Genomic DNA, 18,204 nt, shown 5'->3' with positions numbered 1-18,204 from the left:
TAACCTGGTGGGGTGCATGTCTCTACAGAGGACTAACTAGTGGACTAACTAGTGGACTAACCTGGTGGGGTGCATGCCTCTACAGAGGAATAACTAGTGGACTAACCTGGTGGGGTGCATGTCTCTACAGAGGACTAACCTGGTGGGGTGCATGTCTCTACAGAGGACTAACTAGTGGACTAACCTGGTGGGGTGCATGTCTCTACAGAGGACTAACTAGTGGACTAACCTGGTGGGGTGCATGCCTCTACAGACGACTAACTAGTGGACTAACGTGGTGGGGTGCATGCCTCTACGGAGGACTAACTAGTGGACTAACCTGGTGGGGTGCATGTATCTACAGAGGACTAACTAGTGGACTAACTAGTGGACTAACCTGGTGGGGTGCATGTCTCTACAGAGGACTAACTAGTGGACTAACCTGGTGGGGTGCATGTATCTACAGAGGACTAACTAGTGGACTAACTAGTGGACTAACCTGGTGGGGTGCATGCCTCTACAGAGGAATAACTAGTGGACTAACCTGGTGGGGTGCATGTCTCTACAGAGGACTAACCTGGTGGGGTGCATGTCTCTACAGAGGACTAACTAGTGGACTAACCTGGTGGGGTGCATGTCTCTACAGAGGGCTAACTAGTGGACTAACATGGTGGGGTGCATGTCTCTACAGAGGACTAACTAGTTGACTAACCTGGTGGGGTGCATGCCTCTACAGAGGACTAACTAGTAGACTAACCTGGTGGGGTGCATGTCTCTACAGAGGACTAACTAGTGGACTAACCTGGTGGGGTGCATGCCTCTACAGAAGACTAACTAGTGGACTAACCTGGTGGGGTGCATGTCTCTACAGAGGACTAACCTGGTGGGGTGCATGTCTCTACAGAGGACTAACCTGGTGGGGTGCATGCATCTACAGAGGACTAACTAGTGGACTAACTAGTGGACTAACCTGGTGGGGTGCATGCCTCTACAGAGGACTAGCTAGTGGACTAACTTGGTGGGGTGCATGCCTCTACAGAGGACTAACTAGTGGACTAACCTGGTGGGGTGCATGTCTCTACAGAGGACTAACTAGTGGACTAACCTGGTGGGGTGCATGTCTCTACAGAGGACTAACTAGTGGACTAACCTGGTGGGGTGCATGCCTCTACAGAGGACTAACTAGTGGACTAACCTGGTGGGGTGCATGTCTCTACAGAGGACTAACTAGTGGACTAACTAGTGGACTAACCTGGTGGGGTGCATGTCTCTACAGAGGACTAACTAGTGGACTAACCTGGTGGGGTGCATGTCTCTACAGAGGACTAACTAGTGGACTAACTAGTGGACTAACCTGGTGGGGTGCATGTCTCTACAGAGGACTAACTAGTGGACTAACCTGGTGGGGTGCATGTCTCTACAGAGGACTAACTAGTGGACTAACTAGTGGACTAACCTGGTGGGGTGCATGCCACTACAGAGGACTAACTAGTGGACTAACCTGGTGGGGTGCATGTCTCTACAGAGGACTAACCTGGTGGGGTGCATGTCTCTACAGAGGACTAACTAGTGGACTAACCTGGTGGGGTGCATGTCTCTACAGAGGACTAACTAGTGGACTAACATGGTGGGGTGCATGTCTCTACAGAGGACTAACTAGTTGACTAACCTGGTGGGGTGCATGTCTCTACAGAGGACTAACTAGTAGACTAACCTGGTGGGGTGCATGTCTCTACAGAGGACTAACTAGTGGACTAACCTGGTGGGGTGCATGCATCTACAGAAGACTAACTAGTGGACTAACCTGGTGGGGTGCATGCCTCTACAGAGGACTAACCTGGTGGGGTGCATGTCTCTACAGAGGACTAACCTGGTGGGGTGCATGTCTCTACAGAGGACTAACCTGGTGGGGTGCATGCATCTACAGAGGACTAACTAGTGGACTAACTAGTGGACTAACCTGGTGGGGTGCATGCCTCTACAGAGGACTAGCTAGTGGACTAACTTGGTGGGGTGCATGCCTCTACAGAGGACTAACTAGTGGACTAACCTGGTGGGGTGCATGTCTCTACAGAGGACTAACTAGTGGACTAACTAGTGGACTAACCTGGTGGGGTGCATGTCTCTACAGAGGACTAACTAGTGGACTAACCTGGTGGGGTACATGTCTCTACAGAGGACTAACTAGTGGACTAACTAGTGGACTAACCTGGTGGGGTGCATGCCACTACAGAGGACTAACTAGTGGACTAACCTGGTGGGGTGCATGCCTCTACAGAGGACTAACTAGTGGACTAACCTGGTGGGGTGCATGTCTCTACAGAGGACTAACTAGTGGACTAACCTGGTGTGGTGCATGTCTCTACAGAGGACTAACTAGTGGACTAACCTGGTGGGGTGCATGTCTCTACAGAGGACTAACTAGTTGACTAACCTGGTGGGGTGCATGCCCCTACAGAGGACTAACTAGTGGACTAATCTGGTGGGGTGCATGTCTCTACAGAGGACTAACTAGTGGACTAACTAGTGGACTAACCTGGTGGGGTGCATGTCTCTACAGAGGACTAACTAGTGGACTAACCTGGTGGGGTGCATGTCTCTACAGAGGACTAACTAGTGGACTAACTAGTGGACTAACCTGGTGGGGTGCATGCCTCTACAGAGGACTAACCTGGTGGGGTGCATGTCTCTACAGAGGACTAACTAGTGGACTAACCTGATGGGGTGCATGCCTCTACAGAGGACTAACTAGTGGACTAACCTGGTGGGGTGCATGCCTCTACAGAGGACTAACTAGTGGACTAACCTGGTGGGGTGCATGTCTCTACAGAGGACTAACTAGTGGACTAACTAGTGGACTAACCTGGTGGGGTGCATGTCTCTACAGAGGACTAACTAGTGGACTAACCTGGTGGGGTGCATGTCTCTACAGAGGACTAACTAGTGGACTAACTAGTGGACTAACCTGGTGGGGTGCATGTCTCTACAGAGGACTAACTAGTGGACTAACCTGGTGGGGTGCATGTCTCTACAGAGGACTAACTAGTGGACTAACTAGTTGACTAACCTGATGGGGTGCATGCCTCTACAGATGACTAACTAGTGGACTAACCTGGTGGGGTGCATGTCTCTACAGAGGACTAACTAGTGGACTAACCTGGTGGGGTGCATGCCTCTACAGAGGACTAACTAGTGGACTAACTAGTGGACTAACCTGGTGGGGTGCATGTCTCTACAGAGGACTAACCTGGTGGGGTGCATGCCTCTACATATGACTAACTAGTGGACTAACCTGGTGGGGTGCATGTCTCTACAGAGGACTAACTAGTGGACTAACTAGTGGACTAACCTGGTGGGGTGCATGCCTCTACATAGGACTAACTAGTGGACTAACCTGGTGGGGTACATGCCTCTACATAGGACTAACTAGTGGACTAACCTGGTGGGGTGCATGTATCTACAGATGACTAACTAGTGGACTAACCTGGTGGGGTGCATGCCTCTACATAGGACTAACTAGTGGACTAACCTGGTGGGGTGCATGTATCTACAGAGGACTAACTAGTGGACTAACTAGTTGACTAACCTGGTGGGGTGCATGTCTCTACAGAGGACTAACTAGTGGACTAACCTGGTGGGGTGCATGCCTCTACAGAGGACTAACTAGTGGACTAACCTGGTGGGGTGCATGTCTCTACAGATGACTAACTAGTGGACTAACCTGGTGGGGTGCATGTCTCTACAGATGACTAACTAGTGGACTAACCTGGTGGGGTGCATGTCTCTACAGAGGACTAACTAGTGGACTAACCTGGTGGGGTGCATGTCTCTACAGAGGACTAACTAGTGGACTAACCTGGTGGGGTGCATGCCTCTACAGAGGACTAACTAGTGGACTAACCTGGTGGGGTGCATGTCTCTACAGAGGACTAACTAGTGGACTAACTAGTGGACTAACCTGGTGTGGTGCATGTCTCTACAGAGGACTAACCTGGTGGGGTGCATGCCTCTACAGAGGACTAACTAGTGGACTAACCTGGTGGGGTGCATGCCTCTACAGAGGACTAACTAGTGGACTAACCTGGTGGGGTGCATGTTTCTACAGAGGATTAACCTGGTGGACTAACATGGTGGGGTGCATGTCTCTACAGATGACTAACTAGTTGACTAACTAGTGGACTAACCTGGTGGGGTGCATGTCTCTACAGAGGACTAACCTGGTGGGGTGCATGTCTCTACATAGGACTAACCTGGTGGGGTGCATGCCTCTACAGAGGACTAACCTGGTGGGGTGCATGTCTCTACAGAGGACTAACCTGGTGGGGTGCATGTATCTACAGAGGACTAACCTGGTGGGGTGCATGTCTCTACAGAGGACTAACCTGGTGGGGTGCATGCCTCTACAGAGGACTGAACGAGCACAGATCGTCTCTTGGACGGCATGGGCATCTTCCTCTCTTTGTACTTGGCCAAGGCTGCTTGGACGGCTTCTGTGTGCAAATCTGACCCAACACATTTACAGAGAGAGAGAGAGAGAGAGAGAGAGAGAGAGAGAGAGAGAGAGAGAGAGAGAGAGAGAGAGAGAGAGAGAGAGAGAGAGAGAGAGAGAGAGAGAGACAGAGAGACAGACAGAATGGGAGAGGAGGGAAAATGGGAGAGAAAGAGGGAGAGAGAGTAGAGGACATTAGCAGAGCAAAAGCAAAAGAGAGTTCACAATAGGGCTGGGCGATATGGAAAAAAATCATATCGCGATAACGATATGATAATTTTATTTTATTTCTCGATATCGATAATTATCGAATTGTTATAAGTATAAAAAAAAAAAAAAAAAAAAAAAAATTTAACAACAGATGTATGTTTATTTTGCAGCAATTCTTTGTCATTGCCGCCATCTTTAGTGTTACATCCCCTCACACTCCAGTTCTCAGGCTGCAGCTGGTTTAAAAGCTAAAGTAAACCGGCTTCTCTGCTGGCTGTGGAGTTGAACAGTTCTGGCTCTGCTAGTTTATTTTCGATCTTTTGGCGCTTTTTTGGTGGACAAACCACCGCACATGTGCACTGTGACTCGTGACTGGAGTCTAGTTCTGCTAGCACACATAGCCTACTGTGTACAGACGGTTTCAAAATGTATTTTAAATTAGAAAGCAAACAAAATAAATGGACAAGAGAAAAAGAAAACTGAATTTGGTCAGTATTGTCATTTGGACAAGCAAAGCCATTACTTTAAGTTGCAGGCAAGAAAGACAAGTCTGTCCACTGTCTCTGGTTTTAAAACTGCCCTGTTGAAGGTAAAAAAAAAAAAAAAAAAAAAAAAAAACGATTTTTTTTAAAATTTCGATATTCTATATCGATTATTAAAATATATCGCGATATTTATCGTTATCGTTATATCGCCCAGCCCTAGTTCACAAGGTGAGTATGTGTGTGTGAGAGAGAGAGAGAGAGAGAGAGAGAGAGAGAGAGAGAGAGAGAGAGAGAGAGAGAGAGAGAGAGAGAGAGAGAGAGAGAGAGAGAGAGAGAGAGAGAGAGAGAGAGAGAGAGAGAGATTATCATACTATGCAACATCTAAACCAGGCACCAGGAATCTAAAACACATAATATATACTAAGGACTGAAAGGGTTAATAATAACCGCTTAAGCCCGATTGTTACCGGGCCGAGATTTATTTCACGTCATAAATGGATCAATACAGTCCGTATTAAGTAATGTTGTGTTTCTTTTTCAAATGTAGCCAAGAGTAAAGACCCTAACCCTATCAAAACAGCAGTCAAAATTATTTTTCAGTATTATTTTCAGCACTACAGTACGTTTGTTTACCAATGATTTCAAGTGTTATTAGCGAAATATGAGCTTATAAAAATCTCTGCGCATTGCATCAGAAACCGGATGATTTAGATGCAAGGAAATTACGCCATCATGAAATCGTCGTAGTCCTAAGAAAGCGGAGACCCAGGGAAATGTCATAAAACTACACTACCTAGCTCACACCAGCCGCTGTCAAAGCTGCAGCCGGCTGACGTGAAACATTTTCGTGATTATATCTCACGGGTCAAACAAACCTGAACATTATTGCCATAAAATACAATGGATTGTTTCTTTACCTTTCTGTGAACGTCTCGAAAAAAACGTGTCGCAATCCGGTCGAAAATGGCAGAGCTATGGCCATTATACAAAAGTAACTGTACTTACAGTAGATTTCATTCACGGTCTTGGCGGCCCTGTAACGGGCGCCTGGTGTTACTAAATCCAGATTTAACTCTGCCATTGGAAAGAGGAGAGTTGGCCCGATCCATAGATGTATGACTTGGCCATAATAAGGTCATTTATAGGCCTGATATTCTATATTCTATATTAATATTTCAAATGTGTCCAGATGGCAAAATTCAGTACTGTATCTACAAGAAACCCTGTAATAGGCTTGGGCGGTATCATTTTTTTCATACCATCATACTTGCTGACATAATACCCCAGTATACGGTATGACTTTCATTTTCATCAACAATATACTCGTTATCACCATACATAACGCTTATATTGAAACACGTTGAGATTAGGGCCGTTCTTCAACCTCGAAGTAAACAAATCACAGAACGGTAGCCAGTTAGTAGGTATCAACGTGAGCTCCCGGGACGGTAGCTACTTAGTTAGCACCATCCAGGTATCAACGTGAGCTCCCGGGACGGTAGCTAGTTAGTTAGCACCATCCAGGTATCAGCGTGAGCTCCCGGGACGGTAGCTAGTTAGTTAGCACCATCCAGGTATCAACGTGAGCTCCCGGGACGGTAGCTAGTTAGTTAGCACCATCCAGGTATCAACGTGAGCTCCCGGGACGGTAGCTAGTTAGTTAGCACCATCCAGGTATCAACGTTAGCTCCCGGGACGGTAGCTAGTTACCCCGCACCATACAGATATCAACGTGAGCTCCCGGAACGGTAGCCAGTTACCCTGCACCATCCAGGTACTACTATAACGTTAGCTCCCAGTCCCAGAACGATAGCCACGTAACCCTCTGCTGGCGTGTGCTGTGCACTACAATCAACTCAGTGTCAGTGTAATAGCAGTCTGTGACGTCACGGTATTGAGAATCATACCGGCGGGATCTCGAAATACCCTGGTATACCGTAATACCGTCATACCGCCCAAGCCTACCCTGTGTAAATCATATGCCCTTTGTATTTTGCTTATATTTTTTGTACACTTGATCTCAAGAAGGTGCTGAATGAGTTCAGTGTCAATTCTTCACTTTTGGTCAATGTTAGTGTTCTGAAGGTCCAGATTAACACTGAAAGTCTGCGTTTATTATTTTGTATAACTTATATATTGTTTATATATATAAGATATATATTTTCACGTCATCTGTTTACCTACCAGTATTTATCATTCGCCTTTTGTATATGTCCCATTCTTAACGCTGTAGGCACCAGCGAGCGCGCCCCTCTAGACATGTTCAGGACATGCCCAGACATGCCCGGGCAAGTGAGAGAGAGCGCATTGATCTGTGTGGGTGAACAGGCTCAGTCCACAGGTAACCAGCTATAGAGTGTGTTGTGAAGAAGACGTTTTGGCAGCATTAACAGCGCGACGCAGCAACGTATCTTGACAGAGAGCTGTACAGCTAATTAGATACTACCTAATATTGTCGAGCCACTATTGGCACAGTCTAGTGACTTGTGTGAAGGAAGTGACGTGGAGAGGCTTATAGCTAAACCCAGCGGCGTTCTGGATTTACCTACCTATTGACGACGACATGTGGGTTGGATCTAAGTGTATAAGAGCTAACTAGCTAGCAACCATGCCATCGGGCTTTTTGGAATAATAGCTATCAATCCTGCCATCGGGCGCTAGGAATACAGGAACCCGGTCCGTACGAGACCTCCTCCCCAGCGACGACAGGATTACCACCCAAGTTTGTCTACAGCTCTCTGGAGTAGCAGAGAATTACCGTCTCCATCAACCATCTTGCTTTTCCCTGTGCTGCTGACTCCGTCTTACTCCATTCAGAGCTCCAACGGTCGGGTACCCGTAGCATAGGAACTATCGTTACCTCGGACATTGTGGCATTGATATTAAAGTAATAACAGGAGATCTGTGTTTATATTCTATGTATGCTTTCTATCCCTATTAAAGTGATTGTTTAACTCGGTTTCACTGTCCCCTCGCAGTTAATGGAGTGTCCGCCATTTTGTGTAACTATTGTCTGGCTAATTTAATATTCTTTAGTAGTGGTTTAATCTAACATTTCAATACAGTCCGGGTTGTGTAGCCCCTTAGCTACAGTTAGCATGGTGTTATTCACCGTCAAAGATGGATTTTGATAATAATAATATAAATTATCCTTTGGTTCATTACAATTTACTCAAGCATAGTAACTTACACAATATTTTTGACACTGGGAATACATTCTCCAAGGTCCATAGATGTCCCTAAATATCAAGAACATGTAAATGGCCTTGTAGAAGTGGAGCAATCCATTTACTTGGGTATGTACTTTTAGGCGAATTTTCTGAAAATATGGCTAGGGCTTAAGAGGTTAATCACTGGATGATGTACTAGTCTACATTAGAGATGTTACAACCTACACAACATATTCCTATATGTCCATGGCACATCAATTTCAATAACATATTGTGATTAACATGTTACTGGGTAAAAGGTTTAATAATCATTACATCATTGGTTGCATGGGTTGTACAGTGGCTGTACAGTTCTGGCATACACAATAAAAGAGCCGTCAATAGATCCATATCAAGGTCCACCCTCTTTTCTTGATCCTCCAATCACAACTGTTGCTTTCCTTGGACAAACAAGGCCAAACAAAGGTTGTCCGAGGAAAGCAACAGCTGTGATGGGAGGATCAAGAAAAGAGGGCAAGGTTTGAGATAGGACCTGGACCACCCCTAGTATAGAAATATGAATACCAGATCTGAAGCGCTCATCCCGGGTGTTGGCGGCTCGAGGCTTGTTGTGTTTGGAGCCTGGAAGAGCAGCCTGGGAGGAGGCCTGGGTCCTGTTGTCAATCTGAAGAGAGGGATCTACACCTGAACAGAGACAACAACAAGGCAGGGGATTGTTACGCTAGGAGGATACAAAGACAGCTAGCCAGTAGCCACCCACACTCTAGTATCATACTATAGCATCATACTGTAACATCATACTGTAACATCATACTGTCTATCTATCTAGGTCGTCCTCGGACGGGCCCTCCATCGGTGCTTCCAGTCATCCCGATCCTCCATGCATCTGGCTAGCTCGCCGGTGCATTCTGTTCCCGCATCTCTCCTGAGTACGTCCACGTAGGTTAATGTGGGACGTCCTCCTGATCGATGCCCATGTGTTGGTTCCCACAGCACAAGTTTGCTGGTTGGCATCTCATGATGTCTCTGGCAGTGACCTGCCAGCCTCATTCTCCTGACTGCCACTTTCTCGCTCACCATTAGCACCCCCCCATACAAGTTTGCATTAGTGACATGCTCATCCCTGTTGATGTTGAGCACCACACGCATCATTCTGGTGTAGCACCCATCCAAGGACTTCTGCAGGGTGGGCTTCAAGGTCCAGCATTCACTGCCATACAAAAGGACAGACTCAACTGTTGCATGAAAGAAGTTAAGCTTGATTTGACGGGGGAGGTTGGATTTCCACACACTGGTCATGCCGCTCAGAGCCCTCCACGCAAGCGCCTTCCTCACTTTAAGGTCTTGCTCGGACGAGTTGACCCACGAGCCCAGGTATTTGAAATCACCGACTTCCTTTAGAGCAGAGTCTCCTGTTGTCCTTAGAGGTGGATGATCCGGGAGGATGTTATACATTATGACCTCGGTTTTCTTGGCATTTAGCCTAAGGCCAACCTTGGCGCACTCCGTCTCCACTCTGCACAGGAGTTCCTGTGCCTGCTCCACGTGGTCAGAGAGCAGGCTGATGTTGTCCGCGTAGTCAAGGTCTGTTAGGACTATGGCGGGGTGTCGTCTCGATCTCCTTGCGGTTATTGTGAGACCAAGTTCCTGCTCCCGTCCATTGATGGCCTTCCTGAGCGCATAGTCGAGGACTATGATGAAAAGGAAGGGGGCAAGGGTGTCCCCTTGCATCACTCCAGCCAGGATGTCAAATTCTTCACTGTAGCAGCATCATACTGTAGCATCATACTGTAACATCATACTGTAGCATCATACTGTAGCATCATACTGTAGTATCATACTGTAGCATCATACTGTAGTATCATACTGTAGCATCATACTGTAGCAGCATACTGTAGCATCATACTGTAGCATCATACTGTAGCATCATACCGTAACATACCGTAACATCATACCGTAGCATGTTGGTCTAGTGCTGGTCTAGTGTTGGTCTAGCCACCCACACTCACACTGTAGTATCATACTGTAACATCATACTGTAACATCATACTGTAACATCATACTGTAACATCATACTGCAGCATCATACTGTAACATCATAGTGTAACATCATACTGTAGCATCATACTGTATCATCATACTGTAGCATCATACTGTAACATCATACTGTAACATCATACTGTAGCATCATACTGTAGCATCATACAGACTACAAAGGCACCTCCCTCAAACTGAACAGTGACATCTCCTTAGCAAATGATCTCAATTCCTACTATGCGAGGTTTGATGCTGGTAATAACAACACCAGCCTACAAACCACGGCAATGGGGGGGGGGGGGGGGGGGGGGTCTGCTGATGGAGACTCAGTGTTCAGGGTAACAGAGCATGAGGTGAGGCGGACCTTTAAAAAAGTGAATATCCGGATGGCAGCAGGACCGGACGGCATCCCCGGCCGCGTCCTAAAAGTCTGTGCCGACCAACTGGCCCCGGTATTCACTGACATCTTCAACCTGTCCTTGGAACAGGCTGTCATCCCCACCTGTCTGAAGAAGTCCACCATCATCCCTGTACCCAAAAAATCTACGCCCGCTTGCCTCAACGACTACCGCCCTGTAGCCCTCACCTCCATAGCCATGAAGTGCTTTGAGAAGCTAGTGAAGGGCTACATCTGTTCCTCCCTCCCCATCAACCTGGACCCCCTGCAATTTGCATATGGCCCCAACAGGTCCACGGAGGACGCCATAGCCCATGTGCTGCACACAGCAGCATCACACCTGGACAAGAGGCAGGGGAACTATGTGAGAATGCTGTTCATCGACTACAGCTCAGCATTCAATACCATAGTCCCCTCCAAACTCATAGCCAAGCTCAGGGACCTGGGCTTGAACTATGACCTCTGCCAGTGGGTCTTGGACTTCCTGACGGGCAGACCCCAGGTGGTAAGAGCAGGTAACTGCACCTCCTCATCCATCACGCTCAACATAGGGGCCCCCCAGGGCTGTGTTCTGAGCCCCCTCCTCTACTCCCTGTACACACATGACTGTGTGGCACAGCGGAACAACAACACAATCATCAAATTTGCTGATGACACAGTAGTGGTGGGCCTGATCTCTGCCAACGACGAGAGGGCCTACCTGGAAGAGGTAGATAATCTGTCACAGTGGTGTCAGGAGAACTGCCTCTCCCTGAACGTCAGCAAAACAAAAGAGATGATTGTGGACTTCAGGAGGTCGGGGGTCAAGGACTACAGCCCCCTCAGCATCGACGGGGCACCGGTTGAGAGAGTGAACAGTTTCAAGTACCTCGGAGCCCACATATCCGAGGACTTGACATGGACCACACACATTGACAGTGTTGTGAAGAAGGCACGACAACGCCTCTACTTCCTCAGGCGCCTAAGGAAGTTCCAAGTCAGTCAGAAGATCCTTAAGAACTTCTACTCATGTACAATAGAGAGCATCCTGACTGGCAACATCACCTCCTGGTTTGGGAATAGCACTGCACAAGACCGTAGCAGACTACAAAGAGTGACACGTTCAGCCGAACGCACAATTGGAGGGGGGCTTCGCACCCTCCAGAACATTTACAACAAGCGGTGCAGGGGGAAGGCTAAGAGAATCATCAAGGACTCCAGCCACCCGAACAACTACCTCTTTGAACTGCTGCGGTCAGGCAAGCGATACCGGAGTCTTAAGGCGAGCACAGAAAGACTCAGAAGAAGCTTCTATCCCCAGGCCATCAGGCTGCTAAACGAACAATAAACACTATGCAACAACCATCAAATGCACACAGCACACACACCCACACGCACACACTCACTTAAACAAACAACACACTGCAGCACCCACTCTCCAGACTTTAGATCACACAAACACACTTTATATTTATTGATAAAGTATGATACTGTAGCATCATACTGTAGCATCATACTGTAACATACTGTAACATCATACTGTATCATCATACTGTAACATCATACTGTAGCATCATACTGTAGCATCATACTGTAACATCATACTGTAACATCATACTGTAACATACTGTAGCATCATACTGTAACATACTGTAACATCATACTGTAGCATCATACTGTAGCATCATACTGTAACATCATACTGTAGCATCATACTGTAGCATCATACTGTAGCATCATACTGTAACATCATACTGTAGCATCATACTGTAGCATCATACCATCATACTGTAACATCATACTGTAACATCATACTGTAGCATCATACTGTAGCATCATACTGTAACATCATACTGTAACATCATACTGTAGCATCATACTGTAACATCATACTGTAACATCATACTGTAGCATCATACTGTAGCATCATACTGTAGCATCATACTGTAACATCATACTGTAGCATCATAATGTAGCATCATACTGTAACATCATACTGTAGCATCATACTGTAGCATCATACCATCATACTGTAACATCATACTGTAACATCATACTGTAGCATCATACTGTAACATCATACTGTAGCATCATACTGTAACATCATACTGTAGCATCATACTGTAACATCATACTGTAACATCATACTGTAACATCATACTGTAACATCATACTGTAGCATCATACTGTAACATCATACTGTAGCATCATACTGTAACATCATACTGTAACATCATACTGTAACATCATACTGTAGCATCATACTGTAACATCATACTGTAACATCATACTGTAGCATCATACTGTAACATCATACTGTAGCATCATACTGTAACATCATACTGTAACATCATACTGTAGCATCATACTGTAGCATCATACCGTAACATCATACTGTAACATCATACTGTAACATCATACTGTAGCATCATACCATCATACTGTAACATCATACTGTATCATCATACTGTAGTATCATACTGTAGCATCATACTGTAGCATCATACTGTAGCATCATACTGTAGCATCATACTGTAACATCATACTGTAGCATCATACTGTAGCATCATACTGTAGCATCATACTGTAGCATCATACTGTAGCATCATACTGTAACATCATACTGTAGCATCATACTGTAACATCATACTGTAACATCATACTGTAACATCATACTGTAACATCATACTGTAGCATCATACTGTAACATCATACTGTAGCATCATACTGTAACATCATACTGTAACATCATACTGTAACATCATACTGTAGCATCATACTGTAACATCATACTGTAACATCATACTGTAGCATCATACTGTAACATCATACTGTAGCATCATACTGTAACATCATACTGTAACATCATACTGTAGCATCATACTGTAGCATCATACCGTAACATCATACTGTAACATCATACTGTAACATCATACTGTAGCATCATACCATCATACTGTAACATCATACTGTATCATCATACTGTAGTATCATACTGTAGCATCATACTGTAGCATCATACTGTAGCATCATACTGTAGCATCATACTGTAACATCATACTGTAGCATCATACTGTAGCATCATACTGTAGCATCATACTGTAGCATCATACTGTAACATCATACTGTAACATCATACTGTAGCATCATACTGTAGCATCATACTGTAACATCATACTGTAACATCATACTGTATCATCATACTGTAACATCATACTGTAGCATCATACTGTATCATCATACTGTAGCATCATACTGTAACATCATACTGTAACATCATACTGTAACATCATACTGTAACATCATACTGTAACATCATACTGTAACATCATACTGTAGCATCATACTGTAACATCATACTGTAGCATCATACTGTAGCATCATACTGTATCATCATACTGTAGCATCATACTGTAGCATCATACTGTAACATCATACCATCATACTGTAACATCATACTGTAGCATCATACTGTAACATCATACTGTAGCATCATACTGTAGCATCATACTGTAGCATCATACTGTAGCATCATACTGTAACATCATACTGTAACATCATACTGTAGCATCATACTGTAACATCATACTGTAACATCATACTGTATCATCATACTGTAACATCATACTGTAGCATCATACTGTAACATCATACTGTAGCATCATACTGTAGCAGCATACTGTAGCATCATACTGTAACATCATACTGTAGCATCATACTGTAGCATCATACCATCATACTGTAACATCATACTGTAACATCATACTGTAGCATCATACTGTAACATCATACTGTAACATCATACTGTAACATCATACTGTAGCATCATACTGTAACATCATACTGTAGCATCATACTGTAACATCATACTGTAGCATCATACCATCATACTGTAACATCATACTGTAACATCATACTGTAGCATCATACTGTAGCATCATACTGTAGCATCATACTGTAGCATCATACTGTAACATCATACTGTAACATCATACTGTAGCATCATACTGTAACATCATACTGTAACATCATACTGCAACATCATACTGTAACATCATACTGTAACATCATACTGTAACATCATACTGTAGCATCATAATGTAGCATCATACTGTAGCATCATACCATCATACTGTAACATCATACTGTAACATCATACTGTAACATCATACTGTAGCATCATACTGTAGCATCATACTGTAGCATCATACTGTAGCATCATACTGTAACATCATACTGTAACATCATACTGTAACATCATACTGTAACATCATACTGTAACAGCATACTGTAACATCATACTGTAGCATCATAATGTAGCATCATACTGTAGCATCATACCATCATACTGTAACATCATACTGTAACATCATACTGTAACATCATACTGTAGCATCATACTGTAGCATCATACCATCATACTGTAACATCATACTGTAACATCATACTGTAGCATCATACTGTAGCATCATACTGTAGCATCATACTGTAGCATCATACTGTAGCATCATACTGTAACATCATACTGTAACATCATACTGTAGCATCATACTGTAACATCATACTGTAACATCATACTGTAGCATCATACTGTAGCATCATACTGTAACATCATACTGTAACATCATACTGTAGCATCATACTGTACCATCATACTGTAACATCATACTGTAACATCATACTGTAGCATCATACTGTAGCATCATACTGTAGCATCATATAGCATCATACTGTAGCATCATACTGTAGCATCATACTGTAACATCATACTGTAACATCATACTGTAGCATCATACTGTAGCATCATACTGTAACATCATACTGTAGCATCATACTGTAACATCATACTGTAGCATCATACTGTAGCATCATACCATCATACTGTAACATCATACTGTAGCATCATACCATCATACTGTAACATCATACTGTAGCATCATACTGTAGCATCATACTGTAACATCATACTGTAGCATCATACTGTAGCATCATACTGTAGTATCATACTGTAGTATCATACTGTAGCATCATACTGTAGCATCATACTGTAACATCATACTGTATCATCATACTGTATCATCATACTGTAACATCATACTGTAGCATCATACTGTAGCATCATACCATCATACTGTAACATCATACTGTAGCATCATACCATCATACTGTAACATCATACTGTAGCATCATACCATCATACTGTAACATCATACTGTAGCATCATACTGTAGCATCATACTGTAACATCATACTGTAACATCATACTGTAACATCATACTGTAACATCATACTGTAGCATCATACTGTAGCATCATACTGTAGCATCATACTGTAACATCATACTGTAGCATCATACTGTAACATCATACTGTAACATCATACTGTAACATCATACTGTAGCATCATACTGTAACATCATACTGTAACATCATACTGTAACATCATACTGTAGCATCATAATGTAGCATCATACTGTAGCATCATACCATCATACTGTAACATCATACTGTAACATCATACTGTAGCATCATACTGTAACATCATACTGTAGCATCATACTGTAGCATCATACTGTAGCATCATACTGTAACATCATACTGTAACATCATACTGTAACATCATACTGTAGCATCATAATGTAGCATCATACTGTAGCATCATACTGTAGCATCATACTGTAGCATCATACTGTAGCATCATACTGTAACATCATACTGTAACATCATACTGTAGCATCATACTGTAGCATCATACTGTAACATCATACTGTAGCATCATACTGTAGCATCATACTGTAACATCATACTGTAACATCATACTGTAGCATCATACTGTAGCATCATACTGTAACATCATACTGTAACATCATACTGTAGTATCATACTGTAACATCATACTGTAGCATCATACTGTAACATCATACTGTAGCATCATACTGTAGCATCATATTGTAACATCATACTGTAACATCATACTGTAACATCACACTGTAACATCATACTGTAGCATCATACTGTAGCATCATACTGTAGCATCATACTGTAACATCATACTGTAGCATCATACTGTAACATCATACTGTAACATCATACTGTATCATCATACTGTAGCATCATACTGTATAATCATACTGTAACATCATACTGTAGCATCATACTGTAGCATCATACTGTAGCATCATACTGTATCATCATACTGTAGCATCATACTGTAGCATCATACTGTAACATCATACTGTAGCATCATACTGTAGCATCATACTGTAGCATCATACTGTAACATCATACTGTAGCATCATACTGTAACATCATACTGTAGCATCATACTGTAGCATCATACTGTAACATCATACTGTAACATCATACTGTAACATCATACTGTAACATCATACTGTAGTATCATACTGTAACATCATACTGTAGTATCATACTGTAACATCATACTGTAGCATCATACTGTAACATCATACTGTAGTATCATACTGTAACATCATACTGTAACATCATACTGTAACATCATACTGTAGCATCATACTGTAGCATCATACTGTAACATCATACTGTAGCATCATACTGTAACATCATAATGTAGTATCATACTGTAACATCATACTGTAACATCATACTGTAACATCATACTGTAACATCATACTGTAGTATCATACTGTAACATCATACTGTAGCATCATACTGTAACATCATAATGTAGTATCATACTGTAACATCATACTGTAACATCATACTGTAACATCATACTGTAACATCATACTGTAGTATCATCATACTGTAGTATCATACTGTAACATCATAATGTAGTATCATACTGTAACATCATACTGTAACATCATACTGTAACATCATACTGTAACATCATACTGTAGTATCATACTGTAACATCATACTGTAACATCATACTGTAACATCATACTGTAGCATCATACTGTAACATCATACTGTAGCATCATACTGTAACATCATACTGTAGCATCATACTGTAGCATCATACTGTAGCATCATACTGTAGCATCATACTGTAGCATCATACTGTAGCATCATACTGTAACATCATACCGTAACATCATACTGTAACATCATACTGTAGCATCATACTGTAACATCATACTGTAGCATCATACTGTAACATCATACTGTAGCATCATACTGTAGCATCATACTGTAGCATCATACTGTAGCATCATACTGTAGCATCATACTGTAACATCATACCGTAACATCATACCGTAACATCATACTGTAGCATCATACTGTAACATCATACTGTAGCATCATACTGTAGCATCATACTGTAACATCATACTGTAACATCATACTGTAGTATCATACTGTAACATCATACTGTAGTATCATACTGTAACATCATACTGTAGCATCATACTGTAACATCATACTGTAGCATCATACTGTAACATCATACTGTAACATCATACTGTAGCATCAT

The 18,204-nt window shown here is 43.2% G+C and overlaps 1 protein-coding gene across 1 annotated transcript in view; it reads right to left on the bottom strand.

The window, feature by feature from the left end:
- The window catches only part of LOC311228131 (disco-interacting protein 2 homolog A-like), a gene marked incomplete at its 5' end in the record, with an annotated part of 215,683 nt that overhangs the window by 193,352 nt on the left and 4,127 nt on the right, over positions 1 to 18,204 (bottom strand). The window contains 2 exons of the mRNA XM_084314044.1: positions 4,362 to 4,481; positions 8,898 to 9,017. Of these exons, the coding sequence (XP_084170170.1) occupies positions 4,362 to 4,481; positions 8,898 to 9,017 (240 nt within the window). The remainder of the gene's footprint in view (positions 1 to 4,361; positions 4,482 to 8,897; positions 9,018 to 18,204) is intronic.

The sequence above is a fragment of the Notolepis coatsorum genome (assembly GCF_963971535.1).
Source record: "Notolepis coatsorum genome assembly, chromosome: 5".
Lineage (NCBI taxonomy): Eukaryota > Metazoa > Chordata > Actinopteri > Aulopiformes > Paralepididae > Notolepis > Notolepis coatsorum.
This window is presented reverse-complemented; position numbering and strand designations above follow the sequence as displayed.